The 19,198-nt window shown below is 43.1% G+C and overlaps 1 protein-coding gene across 4 annotated transcripts in view; it reads right to left on the bottom strand.

Annotated features, from left to right (window-relative positions):
• The window catches only part of KCNH7 (potassium voltage-gated channel subfamily H member 7), a 2,172,707-nt gene that overhangs the window by 1,034,123 nt on the left and 1,119,386 nt on the right, over positions 1-19,198 (bottom strand). For all 4 annotated transcript variants that reach the window (XM_069616318.1, XM_069616315.1, XM_069616317.1 and 1 more), the window contains exon 5: positions 6,359-6,787. In XM_069616318.1, the coding sequence (XP_069472419.1) occupies positions 6,359-6,787 (429 nt within the window). The remainder of the gene's footprint in view (positions 1-6,358; positions 6,788-19,198) is intronic.

Genomic DNA, 19,198 nt, shown 5'->3' with positions numbered 1-19,198 from the left:
ACTGAAAGTCGAGCACCCCATGAAGCTCCTCTACTTTCTCGAGCCTCTTAGGGACATTGAGAGTTATGGATTTAGTGTAATTTATTTTGAAGCAACAGACCGAGTGGAATGACTCCAGCAAGGAGCCTATCTGAGGAAGGGTTGTCCGAGAACAATGCATGAAAAATAAAGGATCATCAGAATAAAGTGCATCCTTATGCTGACATCCAGCAATAGTAATGCCATGTATATTATCTGCCTGCAGGACCGTACAGGCAAAAGTCTCCGTAGACAATGCAAATAAAAGATGGGATAATGGGCAATGGTTCGGACAAAGCTCATTAAAATTTTATACGAGTGGTCCAGGAGAACATGTGCCTCTATTCGCCTAACAAAAGTGGGACCAAACCCAAAAATTCCCAACACTTCAAAGAGATGCGTCCAGTCCATGCAAACAAATGCTTTTTCAGCATCCATGATAACACCGCCAGTTTCTGGTCGTGTCGCCCTGCATGTTCGATCACTTTAAAAACTCTGCGAACATTGTCAAACGTCTGGCTTCCCAGAATAAAACCAGTTTGGTCTATGTTGACATGACTAGGGTGAATACCTGATAGCTGAGCTGCGAGAACCATTGAATAAATGCAGGAGTCATAATTTTAAATCGCAATGGGTCTATACGATGAACTGAGAGTGGGCTCTTCATTTGACTTGCCAATAAGTGAGAGCAGGGATTCGACCATAGTGGGTGAAATTGCCCCAGTGTCGGTAAAACTATTAAAGAGGGCAGCCAAATGAGGGGCAAGAAGATCAATCAATTTCTTAAAAAATAAGGCCGAATAGCCATCTGGCTGTGCGGCTTTATAATTAGAGACGGACAGACTAACACAGGTAACTTCTTCAAGTGTGATGGGACTTTCTAGACTTTGACGGTCTTCTGCACAGATAGAAGGTAAATTGGCCTCCTAGATAAACTCCTTTTGGGCCTCTCTTACCCGACCAAACGCATTAAATAAAGAGGAGTAGTATCCTACTAAAAGACTCATTTTAGAGGCTTCATCCCCATGCAGCTGGCCATTATCTCCACGCAGTTTAGCAATGGTATGACAATCAGTAAATTAGAATATACTGCCTCTGCTCTGGCAATATGCAGTCCTAGGCCTGGGCCTAGTCGGCCTCGTTTTAAATGCGTCTATGCAGGAGGTCTGCATGAGTTAGGGCCTGAGTGCATCTTTGTTGGTAGGTTAGTGAGAAACTTGTTGAAATAGATGTTAGTTCATACTATAAATATATGAATGTTCATGAAAGGATGTTCTTCATTTTGCAAAGCTCTCAAAAGGCACATGTGTGGACAGGCGGCATTATTGTGAGATATTGTTGATTTACCTTTCTAGGCAAATAGTGTAATCAAGGAATCCTACTATTTTGTTGTTTTCTGAAGGGCTAGGACATTTTCTGTTTACTTTTTAATTCGAAGTAAGCAAAAACGCATTTGTGTTTGTGTAATTTTGGTTGAACCAGTGTTGTATTAACCTATTTTAATGGATAGATAACTGGATCATAAACTAATAAAATAAGCATTTGAGCCCCAAAGAACTGCCATTTTAATTGCAAATCAGTACAGTGGGTGCCAAATATCGATATGAACAGACAGGGAAGGCCATGGAATGATTTTACGTAAATATCTCAAAGAAGTCATAGATGCGCTAGTTTCGAAAGCACACCTTAGGTAACTTCAAGTGTTTGAAACAGCCCTTAGTAGAAGCCCTATTGCGATAAAATATACAACAGCATTACAAGGATATGACTGACACTTTTGCCACCTATGCATGTGTACTATTTAGCATCGTTTATTCAAGAGTGTTAGGTATTTATTATGTATTTAAATTAAATGTTTGTGTTAGGAATTTATGATGTTCTTAAATGAAATGTTTTTCTTTCTTTTTTGCTTGTTGCTATTTTACTCATTTTAACATTTGACTATTAAAGGTTTCGAACAGTAAACAAATGCCAATAATACAATTTAAAAATGATATATATATATATATATATACATATTCAAGAGTGTTTGAACAGTTATAGTCCAAGGAAGATTGATATATTATGTCCAAAAGTTTCTTGAAGCAAAAAAAGCAAATACTGCCTTCAGATTAAATCTAGCATGGCATAGTTTGGTAAAATGTAGGTATACCACGAGAACCCCGTCATTGTTTTACTCTGAGGCATAGAATGTTTGATTAAGAATTGTACAAATATTTCATGTGTGGGGCATGGCACACTCAACCTCAATCCTGAAAGGCCTTTCCTTTCTGGATCTTCTGGAAAGTGTGCGGGTTCCATTTGTTTGCTGTGGCATGGTTTATTTAGAACAGACATAGCCAATCTTCCAACCTCTTGATGATTTGGCCTTTAACTCCCATGATCCCTCAACATTGACTATGCTGGCAAGGACTGACAGCAGTTGCAGGATCAAACATTGGGAGGGCAAAAGGTTGAAGACCCCTTCATTAGAGAATATTGACTAGGATAAAATATTCAATATAGGAAGTTAAGATTTGCTAAAAAGGAATTACATGAGGTTTACTAGTGCTTCTGCAAGTTGAAGGGCTGAAATATGGAAAGTGATGAAGTTCCTAATATTTATAGAATTGCAGATTCTTTTTACTTCAGATGAACAACAAGAACAACACTTGAGTTGGATATGATTTCTCATGGAACACCAAGATAAAATACATCCATTTACTGAAAGGTGATGTCACAAAATGCGAAAGAGAAAACATGACCTGACACAAGATTACCAGTTCTCAAAAGAATGGTATCTTAAGGGTTTACACACAAAGTTTGCAAAATGCTGACAAAGTATTAGAGTAAAACTGTAAAGCTTGAATCACTTATGGCAAAAGGATACATACAAGTCAATTCTTTATCCCTCCCCCTTCCTCGTGTTTCTTTTCTTTTTCTGGACTTGAACCCTCATTCAGAGTTTGGTGGTATCCAATGCTAATTCCGGTGGGACACCACCAGAACAGAATTAGCATTCCCGCCACCTGACATCCCGGTGGCAATGCTGCTAACTCCCCATTCCATGGAGTCCGATAGGACTTCATGAAGGTAATTGGGGCATTTGTTTGCCAGTGGGGCCTGATCTACTGGCTTGTCAGGCCTGAAAGTACATCCTTGACCCTCACCATCAAAAGTGTTTTTCCCCGGTAGGGTAAAAATGCTGGTGCCTGAATTACAAGCAATTTTACAAGTACATTTCCAGACTTTGGAAATTGTAATGTGACAATTATCTTCTGATGTAGGTCCTCTAGTGATAGTTCTCTCCTGGATACACTTCAAGCTTGTCAGGATAGTGGATGTTTCTCGTTATGATTCGAGCCGTTCCTTTGATGAGCAGATTCTGATACTGAATCCAAACATTGGCGACTTCAAATCAAAATCATATCTCTTCATTTCGGTAGACACTGGGCCTCATTATAAATTGGAAATAAAGAGCCAGTAATAATGTGTACCAGCGCTTTTCCGGACGGGCCAACTATACGTTCGCCAGTAGGATGGATGATTTACCTAAAAGAACAAACTGCTGGTGGGGCCAATATTCTTAGGCCCACAGGATTAGTAGTATATAAGCAATATAACCATCATTGTAGTTACACTTTCAGCTGAACAGTTATGCATGGTAATGTCAACAGCTTCTCTCAGAGGTGAGAGATTGTGGTAGAGGTTCAACAGGCTTAGTACTAGGCTCCTGACCACTTTCTTTCCCAAGGTTCTTGAAACCCACCAGTCCATTAATTACTACCCTCCTTATTACCCCAGTTTGAGTTTTCAGATTGCAACTCAATTGTGTTTTACATTACCTACTTGTTTCTCATTCATTTTCTATACAGGTTCTTCCAACTCTGCCTCTTTCCTTGATCTGCACACTCTTTCTGCCCCTCCTCTCTGACAGCTCACCACTACATTCCATTTCCAAGTTTCCGCTACTTCCCTCCACCTCCAAATGTTCCCTAATATCTCCTCCCCCTCTATCCAGGCCTCTGATATGTTTCCCTCTCCTGCTCCTTAACCTTCTCTTAAGCACAGCTCCTCCAGCTGTTCTCTATATTCTACTTCTGTCTCTTGGCCCCTTCCTTCTACCTCTTCATGTTCTCTCATCCCTCCTACTCCTATAACCAGTTCCCTGTTTTCCTCTCTCTTCCATGTACTTTAAACTGCTCCCTTTTCTCTGCTGAACGTCCTTCCCTCTTTGGCTGTTCCCATTCCCTGAACCTCTTCTTCACCTCCATTATGTTTGTGTCTCTGCTTTACACTCGGCTCCTCTTGTTACTCTAAAGTTCAAACTGTCTCTTACCTGTGTTATATGAACCCATAGACCTCTCCCTGGGATTTTCCTAAGGGTTAACACCTGTTTGTGATTCACTTTCAACAGCCTAGGATTGTCCGGGTCTTGATTTTTCTAGCTTTACTGGTATTCTCGATTTATTTGTGCAGCACGGACCCAGCATACTACAAACCTGTGTGCCATTTTGTTTTTCAGAGTGCTCCCAAGGCATGAGCTCAGCTGTTCAAGTCCTGTACTGCTCCAACAGGGTACCCATGGCACTCTCTGCAAATCTCTCATTTTTTCCAGCCCTGTGCTGCAGCAGTAAGCCTTCCGTCTTGTCTCCTTTCAGAGGTTCCATGTGTTAAAATCGCAGCAAAAATGGCCGTTTACAGAAAAAAATTGCGGCAAAAAGGCTGTGGTTTTGCCACCGCAATCCATGTAAAGGGTGCGGGGTATGCCCCCACAACCCCCAGACTCATTATACCATTTATAGGGAGCGGGGGACACCACCGCAACCCCCGCTCCCCTTAAATGGCATAGTGGGGTACACCTTTACCGGGTCAAACCACAGCATTTTTGCTGCGATTTTCTGTAATGGTGACATTTTTGACACGATTTTACTACTGCATACCCTTATGGGTGGGGTCCGTGCAGTACACCCAGGGATTCAACACGGCGGGCTGGTCCGTCACCCGGAACGGCGGACACCCTTGCAGAGATGGAAAGTGGAGGCATGATTGAAGCATGCATAGCATGCATGGGTACATTTCCCACCCACTCCCTCAACCTTCCTAAAGCCTGGGAAATACCTGGCCCTAAGCCAACCTCCTCCAACACCCTCATTTTTGCCCTCCACCAAAACAAAGTACCTTGCTTTCTCTTTATCCTTCTCTATTACCTGGTGAGCCCAATGTTCAATTTCTGCTTTAGGTAAGCCAGCTGTGGACATGTACATGTTAAGTGTAAATTTGTACCAGATGTTTACAAACAGATGCTATTGTGAAATAACAATGCAGTCACTGACCATTCACTAATATGCATTTACATGTTGCATTTTAGTCTCATCATTGAAGTATTATTACTTACCTTACTTTTTTTTCATAACATAAGATTCAGTCAGAAATAACACATTTCTCAACAACCTTGTCACTATTTTGGAATAATTCCTAAATTGTTTGCTCAACTTCACTACGAAGCAAAAGCATGCGCCTTTGAGAATACCGTTTGACTCATTTAGAAGACACCCTTTTCAGCAGGTACACATGGTATACGTTGGTACTGGGTGATTGTGGTTTATGAAAATGTGATTTATGTTTTGATTCGGAACGGTGAACTACTGGATGTTCATCTAAATTTGTGAAAACACTGTTCAACGTGTACAGAAGTAATCCTACCCGCCACAATTCCAGCTGCAGCCCCTTGGCCAATGCCTAATCAACAGCGTGTTTCATATCTCTTTGATTACTGAAATATCTCCCTCCACGCTTAAAGGGAAGATATGGCTCATTTGACGGTGTTCATCTTTGTAAAATAAACATCTGCCCATTAGTGATAAGTGTCTAACCTACGACAACCATCACCCTTTATATGGAGTCAATCATCAAACCAACCACAAGAAAGCAATATTTCTTGATCATTTCAGAACTGTGACAGACTTGAACCTGTGAAGCAGTGGTGAAAAGCTCGGCAGCACTGTGCTAAGCACAATTAACATTTACGTCCTGAAAGCAATAAAACTTACTTTAATCATTGATTTTAATGTTATTGTTTGGATAGAAGAGTCTCTATGGAATGCTGATGTGTTTGCACTGAGATGATGATAGGTGCATAATGTCCCTGTGTGTTATGATGTCTTTCTTCACAACACAGTGATATCATAATATACTTCTCCATCTTAGTTGTAGTGCAGACATTATACATATCCTTTCATGAAAAGCAATTTGACATCACAAATAATTTAACCCTGGAAATTGGGATTTTAGCAAAGTGGTTAGGCATTACCAGCGTACTCTTTATTCACAAGTATAGTTCAGTAATGTTTGTACATACCTTCGCTTGCATGACGGTCCCTGAATATGTTGTTGGGATGGATGCTGAAGCCTTCGATATCATGCACGGACGATGCTCTCCTTATGCTACATATGCTTTCCCTGGACTTGGAATGTGTCAAGTGTGAGCCTCTTTGAAGCATGTCTGGATAGAGCTGATCCCATTGTCGTTTAGGGGAAGAGTGGTCCAAAGGTCCCGATATGTGAACCAAAGGGTTACATTTGTTCGACTCTATCAATGCTTTTGTGTCATCGGCTTCAGAAGGACTACAACTCTCCTTTGTGGGTGACTTAAAGTGTTTCATAGCAACTGAATCATCGCTGTGCTTGGAAGAGTCAATGACAACTGCATCAGGGTCTTCCTGGGGTAAGGATTGCTTTCTGTAGGTCAACAGTCTCAGTGCAGGTAGCTTGAAGCCAAAGAATTTCCCTGTGGAGAAAGAGAAGGACATTGCAGTCTCAGATACAGCTCCTATCTGAGGTTTTTTAAGACACTCAGTGTGAACAGACATCATACATAATTATGTTTAGCACCTTTTCCTCAGCTTGCAGTTGACTAAAACAGAATGTGAAGGCCTTACTTTTGCAGAGTTATGTTAGCATGAAACACTGTTTTCCAGAGTATATTAACTGGTCTGTGGATAATCATTTAGCAAACGACATTCGATATTCTATGTTCTGCTCATTACAAAATACAACTTTGAAATTACTGGCATACAGAGGGATGAGTGTTTTCTGAATTGAAAACTATTATCATAAAATATTTACAAAATGTATAGGTAAAGAAAAATAACAACAAAGTGGTGTGAAACATTTGCTGGGTCCAGAAATATTTAATTGAAAAATCTAAATTTCAATTTGCAAGCCAGTACCCACAGGTCAAAATAAGTAAAAAGCAGAAAGTGAATTTAAATTTGCTAAACATTTTAATAATTATACTCAATGTATTGACTACTGCTCTACAGGAGTACTAATGCAAAATGGCTAAACACCCTTCATAGCCCTCACGCCACTAAAAAAGGAACAATGATCCCAATTATAAAGGAGAAACAGGGACAGCCAGAAGATACATGATGAATGTAGCAACCCAAACAGCGACTGTACAGCATCCAAAATAAAGGAAAGCTCTATAAAATATATATACTTTAATTAAACACCCAAATAGGCATACAACGGACTAGAAAAACACTAGAAAGAGCCCAACACCCTGGAAAGGACAGAGAAAATGCAGATATGGGTATGAAGGCACTTTGGTACTGTAGCAGGGGTCAAGAGCAAGAAACAGTGTCACTTGTAAAACGTATGTCTTTGACAAAAAGTTGCTATAAGGGTGGCTTTGAAGTCACTATGGTCACTATGGCTGGGCAACATCAGACTTGGTTTCCCTGCATGGTGCTTGTGGCTGGAACTAGGTTTGAATGTGACGAGTAGTAGTGATCTAGGAATTGAGTGAGCATTGAGTCAGGTTCGATGTGGAGCTCTGTACGGTTTGATGTGGCATCAGAACATTGTGGTTCGTTGAATCCACCAGGTTAGGTTCAACAGTTGAGTTGGTTTGAGATGATGGACACTGCTTGGTCAAGATGCCTCCAGTGGTTTGTGTTGAGGCATGAGTTGGGTTTCTGCAAAGATCCCGGTGGTTGGAGGTGCTGTTCGAAGACACAACATTTAGAAGATTTCTGAGCAGTGAGCATCTGCTTGAACTGAATGGCAATGACTGCACCTCATGCAATGCAGCTTCAAACTGGTTTGAGGATGCAAACATCAGTTCGAAGAAAGTGGCAAAGGCAACACTGCAGGGCCTAAATAGTTTGAAGAATCTGAACGTAGTAAACTCAGGCTCCAGGGTGGTTGTAATGGTGCACACTGAAATCCAGCCTCTTTGACTTCTTTGGGGCTGCCTGTGTCAATCCATTTTCATTCACTCCCAGTACAAGGATCCTAGCTTGCACCTGCAGCTGTCCTTCACCTCCACTGAGGAACCTGGGTACTTGTGCAGCTGGCAGAGTGAAGGCCTTGGTCCAACAGCAAGAAACCCAAAACATTCCCTCGAAATGGTTAGGGGACAGAATTCACCTCTGCCTTGAATTCACTCCATTTTCACCTCACAACTGAAATAGAAGTCCAAATAATTACTTTTGTGGGAGACCCGTTCCTTACAAAGGCAAAAGGGTAGAGGTGATTGGACAACAGCATACCTGCTACGGGGGACACACCCCTCTGGATGTGACCCTTGCCTTCTTGCCTCATAGCCTGAGTGATTTGTCCCATGGAAATGGAGGGGACAGGAAGAAGAGAGAGACAAATAGAAAAGCAAGATGGTGAACACTTCCCTCATTTCCCATCTGCTATCTCTGGCTACTCTTTTCCCAGTCCCTTTCCAAACCTGCACTTTCAAATGCCCTCTTGTATGCAACACTCTAGTGTGAGGCTAGCCTTTGATATGTGTGTGTCTTGTTGAAGCACGGTTCCCAGGAGCTCTCCTATTGAGTGTTTCCTGGACCACAAGAGAGATGTCACCCAATCTTCCTGAGGATCAAAAAAGGCAGCCTTCCTGCCTTGTTTCTTGCTTGCTGAAGCCAAGCCAGACAGTGTGGCCATGAAGCCACATAGTCTTTCCATAGTAGACCCGAGCTCACCGGGTTGACATGAGTACGATACCAATTTTCTGTAATTTTAATAATTGTGTGCGTTATAGGTTACCATGACAAAACCAGTTATGTGTTATTCTTCGAGATGACCCTGCCAACAGATGGAAAGGGCCTCAATTATTATGTTTTGCGTCAGAGTTGCTGGAGGTAAATGCAACCTTGTCACCAGTGACATTGTGCAACAGCAGCTGTCAAACAGGGTACACACAACATTGTAACCTGCCCTGTGCCATCAAAGGGCATGTGCTGCAGATCAGGGGACTGATGCAACAGCGTACATGCACTCACTATACGTTTGGCATGGACTTTTAGCAAAGGGGTGTCTGATTAGTAGGCCACACTTTCTGAGAGGGTACCTGCATTATTTTATAAGTTAATACAAATTGTAAAAAGACAGGACTTCTACGCACTCACCAGATGGTAATCCCTCACATTTCATATCAAAATTACAATTTTTACAAGAAAAATGCCTTCGTTTTAGCCTTTGTTTTTTTAAATTGGCTGGTTTAAGGTGAAATTGCAAACCGTAACGTGAAGAATATTGTGCATGTCAGTGCTTTGCTTTTTGTTCAAAAACGTTTTTTCTGATATGTGCTCACAAAATCGTTCTCTCAAAGGATGGGCTAAGAGGGTGCATGCACAAAGAGTGTTCGTGTAGGCCATGCTGCACTAACATAGCTTGGAATAAAACGAGTCCCTCCCCTACATTGTGTCCAGGCTGTAGTTGTGTCCCCTTTGGTTGGGAGCTTTGAGAATCTTTGTGATCATGGGTTCTCTTTCTCAAAGTCTGACATGGTAGGTATAAATGTTCACTGCCCCATGGGAAATGGACCTTTAGACCTCTAAGAATCATAAAGGATCTCATGTTTGGTTCATCAAAAGGTCAGGGTTCCTCCTGGCAAATGTATCTTACACATAATTGATCACTACACACTCCCACTTCTTTGCATATCCTTGAATGTGTCACAATCATGTGTTTTAGTATCCCAAATTAAATTTGACTAATCTTTCTTCATTGTTACCATATTCAATAACTATCTTAGAAAACAAAAAAACTATCTTTTTGTGTTTTATAATATCATTATAAATCTTCCCCATGTATGCTTGTCTCTTCAAACCAATCTTATAAACATGTTCATTTTAGTCATGTTAAATATTCTGAAACATTTATTTTTTCAGATGGGCATTCTCAAGACACAATAATCTTAACTAAATAAATGTATACTATCACTTGAAGTATAATATATAGATGTGCATTGCAATTTTACAAGTATATATGTCTAAATAAACAGGTAAAAACAATTAGGCAAAGGAGTTCTGTTGGCCTTGATTTTTTAAAGCAGTGATGATGTGTATGATACAATAGGCCCCACATTACTTTGGAACTCATGCTTGGCAAAGGACTCATTTATCTTGATGGGGTTTTGTAAGGGTGCAATAAAGCCTCTGTTTCTTTGTGGTCAACAGAGACAAAGCACGAGTTGCAAATCATGTGTTGGTTTTAGCAAAAACATGAGACTCTAATATTTAAGAACTAGCGTGCAGATAAGAAGTAATCAATCTCTTTGTTGGTAACCTAAATGCTTTCTCTGCTTTGTGATTCTACCCAGTCACATGTTGTCCTTTTTGCCCCTTCTGCAAGCCGATGCTTAATACACTCCCTCCCATTGTTCTCCCAATATTAGTACGGCTCTCCCCCAGAATCACTCTGTCTCCCATAGATTACTGACCTTATCTTAGGCCCTGTCACTTCTACTAGCAGCCCTCCAATCCTTCGCCACTTGAGCCCATCTACCTAATACTATTTCTCCACACTTCACCCACCTGATCTCTGCTTACATTCCTTCATCTCCTCTGTTTCCAAAGCTCCTCAATGATGAATTCCTTCTGCCTCTCTACACATGATGGTCCTCTGTTCCCCAATGAAAGTTGTTACTGCTTGCTTGTATTCAACCCTTTAATGTAGCTTTCTGTGTCGGGGGTGTACATGTCCGCTAACAGCTCTCCAGCCCAAGCCTAGGCCGGCCAGAGCGAAGCAAGGACTTTGGAGAGGGATGTGAGCTATTACCAGTCAAGTACAACCCAGACAGGAGACGATTGCTATTTGCACCCCAGGGCTCCATCTGGGGTGCAAATACGTTTTGGGGGGTTTTCATGGGAGAACCAGGCTGCATATGTACTCCGCGAGCCCAATCTCTCAATAAAACAAAAAAAGATGGCATTCACCATAGAAAATAGAAACAGGACCTGGTCCCTTTTCTATGTCCATAGTGGACACCAAGGACGGGAGGGAGTGCCGGAACCGGAACACACAGCTCCTGTACAGCAAGTAAGTAGGGGGATGATGGGTGGGGGGGATTAAGGATATGGAGGGGCAAGAGGGAGCCTCTCCCTACGTGTGGAAGGGCCTTGTGTGGCTGGAAAATGGGGGGCAGTACACAGTGTGTTCTCTCCCACATTTCCAGCCACCTGATTTGCTGATTACCCTCCCCGGGTGTCAAAGACTCTTCTATTCCCAATTGATTGCTGTAAGCATTTGTTTGTTTTCTTTCAACTGCACTCTTGCTGAGGTCATCCTTTATGCTTCCCTGCCTTTGTTACCTGCCATTTAAATATTAGCCTCCTGCACTATATGTTCTTCCTTCTCCCTGACCTCCATCCTACCACCTTACCCTGAAGTGCATGAGTGATGTCAGCCCTTCAGTTTGAATTGATACAATGATCTCTCTTCGTTCCTCTGTTCATTCCCATTGGCTTCCTTGCACACTTCTTACCTAAAGCTTCCATTCTACTCTAGGTGTTTGTATCCCTCTTCTTCTCTCACACTATGGACCTGTTTCTACTGTATCTAACTGCCCCATCACCTAGATACCCAAAATGGATCTTCTTACTCTTTTTTTATCAAGCAAGATGATTTCTTAACTTTTTAATTTGTGTCTTAGGTCCCACAATGCAGATTCATTTTTTTTAAAGTTGTGTAATACACAGTTATTTTTATCATCTTCACTGGTGGCTTTTTCTGTAACTTCTCTTTCTTTCTTTGTTCGGCACCCAGCAGTGAGTAATCCACCCTCTTTGAAACAATGTAAATAAAATACATAAATACATAAATTGTAACACGTTAAACTGAAACTCATTCATATCCTTCAAGAATCAAAAAATGTGTCTTAGCCTAAACGTGTTTTTTACACTGACTATGGTTAGGTATATGATTTTAAGATACCAATGCACACCTCTATATTCTATTATGACTCGCCAGATTCGAATTGTGGCAGCAATCCATAATAAGAAGTGTCCTACACAGACACACGTTGGCAAGAATCATGGTCTCGAGTGCTGCAATGTCCCTGGTATTTTGTTACTATCAGTTGCAGTCACTGCATTTGGCTTCACATCTGCATCCCACTTTCATCTCGCTCGGTTTCTCCTGTAAGCGCCTCGCTTCTATTATCTGTCTCTCCAGTCAGAAACCGAGTGTAATGCACATTTTGAGATTCTAAAACAATACAGCTGTAGTTGTACATACAGAAAGAGCAGTTAGTGAATACATCAAAACAGAAAAAAGAACGTTTGCATGCTCGTGTGATGAGAGCATGCATACATGCAAAAGTAAATTCCATCCTGTGCCCAGGTAAGCCCACGTGAAAAAGAGAGAAATCCCAATGCTTGAGCGCAAAGTTAACACCTGGCTGTTACATGTCATAGAAAGAGGCCAGGCGAGCATCTGCCTCAAAACTGATTTTACACCGGCAGAGGAAATATGGCGGTTTATGCAATTGTGAAACCAGAGAAACTTCTGCAATACGAGCTTTGGGCTTTCTGAAAGAGTTGGTATCTGTGACAGAATCCAGGAAATAACAATTACCAAATGGATCACCTGTAGCAAACCGACAGTTACTTTAATTACTCCAATAAGTGAGCAAAACACAACCATTCTTGATGCTACTGCAAAGTACAAAACATGACCAGTTTTGTTCACCATAAACATACATTGTTGTATTAGATTAAAAACTATGAACAATATTACTACTATGCAACAAAAAAAAACATGAATAAAACAAATACATAACACACTTAAACGTTACTGAGATCAGGGATTACTTTTTTTTTTTTTTTAAAGAAAAAAGGTACATTTTGAACAGATTATGGAATTTTAAAAGAAATTCTACATAAATGTATATCTATAGTTCAGTTCGCTTGTACCGTTTTAGCCAATTATTGCATAGAATGTTGATCCAAAAGTAAACGACTCGATACCTTCATTATGCTAACTAAGTCATTTATTTTGCTTATTTGCAAGCTCGTGAGAAATGTCTCCACTTCCTCAGGCAGTGATGGAATTAAGCCTTTGAAAAACATCCCAGCATTACAGCTTCCATAGACCCTCCTGAACATACCACTTTATCGGTGGCTTTCTGTATTTGATTTGTCGGTTTCCTCTGAGAGGCATGTATTGGATGTTCAAGTCACCGACACATAGTGATCTTCAAGGTCTATATGGTACACTGTGTTAAGTGGGGCAGGAGGCAGTAGAACTGAAGAACAGGGGGAAAAATGAAAAAAAAATAAAACAGCCCACCCTGTTGGAGTGCTCTCAGAAAGGCAGGAGGCATGGTTAAGTGTCAGTCATTGTAAGCGCAGTCCAGTTGAAACTCGGTATGCAATGCCAGTCCCTTTACAATCATCAACATATCAGGCTTGTGCCTCTAGATGTCGTAATGGCAGGATACACAGCCAGTTATGTGTTAGTCCAAAAACTAGTAATGGGCGCCCCTCTATGAGAATGAACACAGCAAAAATGGCCTGTTCTGTGGGATGGTACCTACTCTAGAGTCCGCAGCCACATTTGAGCTCACTGTACCTTTCACAGATGGGAAATATTCATTTGCATATCAGTCTTTGTCCCGCCCACATGGGCAGTCCAGCACCGAAATGCTATGGCAATTCCCTTCTGAACAAGAGTACCAACAGCAACCCTATACCCGTGTTTCAGCCTTGTTGGGCATCGTCAGTGAGGTGGAGCTGTGCTTTTATGAATCCATTAACAACTTGGAAGCCAAAATATTTACGTGCACTTGCAGTCAGGGTGTATTTGGAGAATTAGCTGCTACTCTCTCTTGAGCACACATGCATGAATATGTCTAGAGTACTCAACTTTTCACACTCAACTTTTCAACAACACACCACCAAATATCTTTAAGTCAAAAGTCAATGTGTGTTTTGACTTGTCAGATTAAGTGATGCCCCATTACATGATCTGCCCGACCATTTTGAACCATAAACCTCATATCTGATGAGGAGTCTATGCCCTGTTGTAAAACTGATTTCCATTAAAAGATAATCTCAAGTAAGTAGAGGTTGCTATGGATCACTAATGATTCACAAATTACATTGTAATGAATCAAAAATGTGCCACCTATCTGAATTTTTCCCAAAGGGACATTGTTGGATTCACTCATTTTAAATGTTGCTCCTGTTTTTTGCCACCCCTCTGCACTTTTTCCACAGGGACTTTGGTGTGGGTTTGCGTCCTTGAGTCTCAATGTCGTTCCATTTTATTACTCTGAATTTGTCTCTGCAGGGATTTATGCGTTAGTCTTGCATCCCTTATTCCTTCTTTATTCACATCACTGCACTTTATATACACAGTACTCCCTATACGAGGTATATGTGCACTCCCATTCCCTAAAATGCAGATCCCACACTTGACTGTGGTTGCTTCTCTACTCCTGCATTCTTGCACTTACCTCCCATAGGGTCAAGGGTAAGTTCCTCTGCCATGCCTAGCAGCTCCAAAGTTAGAGGTGCATGAACACCAGAAACTCCTCCACTCTCTCATGGAGACCCCACTCCTACATGCCACCTCACCCACCCTCCACTTACCCAGGCCGCCTTCCCACACCCGGCCCATACCCAGAACGGTCCCTCTCTGGACCTCTCTACCACCACCCCGTCATGCATAGCATCCTCTCATCCATGCCACCATAACCCACTCTCCAACCCTTACACACACAACCAGTGTCCCCCAGAATCTCCTAGAAAAGAAACACTGCACTAACCAGGCACACCTCCTGCTACAAACCTCACCCTATCTATCTTGCAGACCCATGACATCCCACCACTCATACACAGTCACAGCCTTGCCAAAGCCACCCAACCCAGTGACATCTCTCTTCAACCTGATAAATAACACTCACAGGGACCCCAGACCCCATTTCCCTTGTTCTAGAAGTCAGACCCCAGACACTTTCACCAACTCTAGAAAACTGTGATTAGACCTCACCTTCACTACAGGAACAAGACCGAATTCCCCAATCAAAGCCCTGCATATACCCACCCTCCCCACTCTCACCTCAGTATCCATTGCCCCCTCACTCCTCATAATAGGGTCTCCACTCCTAACCCCTCACTTTACCCACCATTACCCAGAGGACTCGAACCCCATGAGCACTCTTCACACACACACCTACAACACACTGAGCCACCATCGGCACTCCATCAGGCAGAGATCTTAGGCCACCTCCCTAAGAAAGATCTCACCTTCTAATGATTCTCAACCATGGTAGCAATCCACTCCCGCATACCCTACTACACAGCACACCCCAGTCTCCAGGGGACCTCCCCCAGCACACACCACCTCTTGGCAACTAACACAGCAATATCATTCTCCCATCTTTACTTGGATTCTAACCATTCTGCTTCCACGTGGTAGCTCCCACTCTCCCCTCCCAGCTCCCACCCTGAATCCTCAACCCTTCACCTCAAACACTCAACCGAGCAATGGACTAAATTGCATCCTGATCAATGCCAGATCTGTTGCAAAAAATGACTAATTTATGATCTAATTCTTTCTGATTGCCCTGATACCCTCTTCATCACCGAACCTTTGTTCTCTCAAGACTTCTAGCCCATTGCACACAAGGCCTTCCCTCCAAGTTACACTTATTGTGCATAACAGATCCAGTAGGGCAGGGGGCATTGCTATCCTGTACAAATCCTACCTCTCCATTTGACACTCGGAGGAACAAGCCTGCAACTCAGACTGCAAATCCCTCATAGTAAAATGTCTCCTCTCCCCATCACACACTCACAGTTCATGCTCATATACAGGGCCTCATTACACGGTAGGCGGTGGACCAAGGTGCTATTAGCTATTAGCACCTTGGTCCATGCCGGTAAAATACCGACACCGCCTTGGAGGAAAGGGGAATTACGGCACTATTCCAAGGTTGGCGGGGCGGTAATTCCCCCTTCCCCCATTTCCCTTCCCCATTCCCATTTTTGCCCCATAGAGCATAATGGGAATGGGGAAGGTGCTAATTACGGTACCACAAATTGCGGTACCGTAATTAGCACCCTGGTCCCTTTGCGGGTTGGTTTTTAACGCCTGCTAAAAAGCAGGTGTTAAAGTACCAACCCGCAAAGGGACCTCGTAGTAAGGCGGTAAGGGTTAACGGTCACCGGTACCATTACTGGTGACCGTTAACCCTTACCGCCTTCCGTGTAATGAGGCCCATAGACTCCTCGGCTACAACAGAACCTTTGCAGAAAATCTTAGTACACTGTAGCAGCCATCTTGGTTTCTCAAAACTTTCTCTCTCTGTAGGGGACTTCAATATCTGGTTCAATGTCCCACGGAAACCCCATGACATGACCCCTTCTGGACATTCTAGATACCCTACATTTGACACAACTAGTATCAGACCTACCGATTCTGGAGGACATACGCTAGATGCAATATTCAGCCCTCCTGAACTCATCACCCTCTTCTGCCTCCCCCATTAATCTCGATGGACCACACAGCCATCGTATTCACTCTCCAGACTGTAAAACCACCATCGTCCCTGACAGCCCCTTGGACACTTACCCACTGACCACTATGGAAGAAAGTCAAAGTAACTCCAGACCTGGCAGATCCCGGTCTGGCCTCCCTGACCTCCCTACTGCTCCAGTCAGGTCAGATCTCCATCCACCCTTTGATCAATGGCTCTCAGAAGCTCTTAGCCCACTCACCCCTATCAGATCCTTCTCTAACAGACAGGGCCTCTACCCCAGATGGGTCACATTACCTCTCAAATCTCAAAAGTCCCAGAACCACAACCTAGAAGGCAGACAGCAGGGAAGCTTGATGCCACAGAATAGAATAACCTATTTGCAGCAGCTCAAAGCCTACATGGCAAGAATATGCAAGGCAAAAACATCCTATTACTGGAATAGAATCACCAATGCCCTCAAACACCTGTAGGGAACTCCACAAGCCTATTGTGGAATTCAAGTCCCCAGTATGCATCGCCAAGTCCCCAGTATGCATCGCCACGTCCCCCTCCCACACCCAAACACTATGTGACTCCCTCTCAGACCACTTCCACAACATAGCCCTTGAAAGGAACCTTGCCATTGTCACTAAAATAGCATCACTCATGCCCCAACATTCTGTGTTTTCAAATCTGCCCTCCACCTGCTCGCTCTTCTCTTCCTTCTCTCCTATCTCCCAGCCTGAATTTCTAAAGCTACTATCTAGCAGCCGCCACTCAGGATCTGCTCGAGAACCCTTTCCTAATCTTCTTAAAGAAATCCTATCTTCAATCTATGCCAGCAACATTGCCAGAGCCATTATTAACTCATCTCTCGCCTCATGGGCCTTCCCAGCAGAATTCAAGACCTTGTACATGAAACCCCTACTCAAAAAACACACCAACTTCTGCTGACTATAGCCCTATCTCAAACAACCAATTCATAGCTAAACTAATTGACCAGACAGCCTACATCTAGCTATGCCTTTTTATAGAAACCAATGACCTCATCCAGCTTCAGACCGCTAAGAGGAACTGAATCATACCTAGTCTTGATCTGGGATGATCTCAAAGGAACCACAGACTCTGAAGGTTGTGCCGCACTAATTCTCCTTGACCTCTCAGCAGCCTTTGACACAGTTGACCACCTCACCCTCACGGTCATACTCCACTCTCTCGGCATAAGGGATGCAACTCTGAAGTGAATTTCCTCCTTCCTCTCCAACAGATCCCAAATAATACACATGGCTCCCTTTTCCTTGACTCCACGCCCTGTTACACACAGGGTGCCACAGGGCGCCTCTCTCTCCCCACTGCTCGTTAACCTTTACCTGAGCCCCTCCCCCCACTCTCATCCACTCCCACAGCCTGTCTTGCTAAAAGTACACAGATGACACCCAAATTGTCTTCAAGATCCCAGAGGGCCCTTCATCCACCTCCCTGGACCTCGCATCATGCATCACAGAAATCAACCACTGGATGACTGCTAACAACAACCTTCTCAATCCCGTATAAAACGATGTCATGATCTGTGGTAAGAATGCCCTCTTCGCCCATGCCTCCCCTTGGTCGTACTCACTAGGCCCACCCCCACTCCCCATCCAACAAAGTAAAAAACCTTGGATACACTATGGATTCAGACCTGACACTATCACATCACATCAGCACAGTGACAAAATCCTGCTACCTACATTTACGTATTTGCCGATGCATCATCCCCTAACTAAACTTCCCAAACCATTGTGGCTGTTGTCTTCTCATGCATAGACTATGCTACCACCCAATACCTGGGGGCCCCCACAATACAACTTAGAAATCTCCAACAGGTAAAAAAGACACTGCAGCAAGGCTCCTTCTTACCCTAGGCCGCAGAGGACACATCACACCCACCCTCTGTGCCCTTCCCTGGCTGCCGATCAGGTGATGATTCACCTTCAAGGACATCACCCACTGAGCACTGCACAACACAGGACCAGAATATCTGCAATACAAACTCAACCCTAAAGGTTCACCAGAAACTGGAGATCCAGCACAGCTCTCCTCCTCATCATCCCAGTAGCAGCAAAATCAACCAGAATACAGGGATATTTCTAAGTCCAAACTCTCACTATCTGGAATTCGATTCCATTTATCATCCGCCGCATAGAGAATCTCCTCACTTTCCAGAATGCTCTCAAGAACTATCATCCCCAGACAGGAAGGTGGGGGCACCCGATGAGTCACCCGAGAAGACAACAAGGTGGTACCTAGACCGCACAGAACAGACTCCAGTATAACTTTATGATACAAGCTGTGTAACCTCATGGTAAATAGATATCAACCTTGATTCACTGGTACGTATAGCACTCCACCACAATGGAACATCGCTGTATCCCTCCCGTGGCACAGCCACTCACC

This window comes from Ambystoma mexicanum, chromosome 9 (genome assembly GCF_040938575.1).
Source record: "Ambystoma mexicanum isolate Mex_15411 chromosome 9, UKY_AmexF1_1, whole genome shotgun sequence".
NCBI lineage: Eukaryota > Metazoa > Chordata > Amphibia > Caudata > Ambystomatidae > Ambystoma > Ambystoma mexicanum.
Note: the sequence above shows the minus strand (reverse complement) of the source record. Positions and strands in the feature narration are given on the sequence as shown.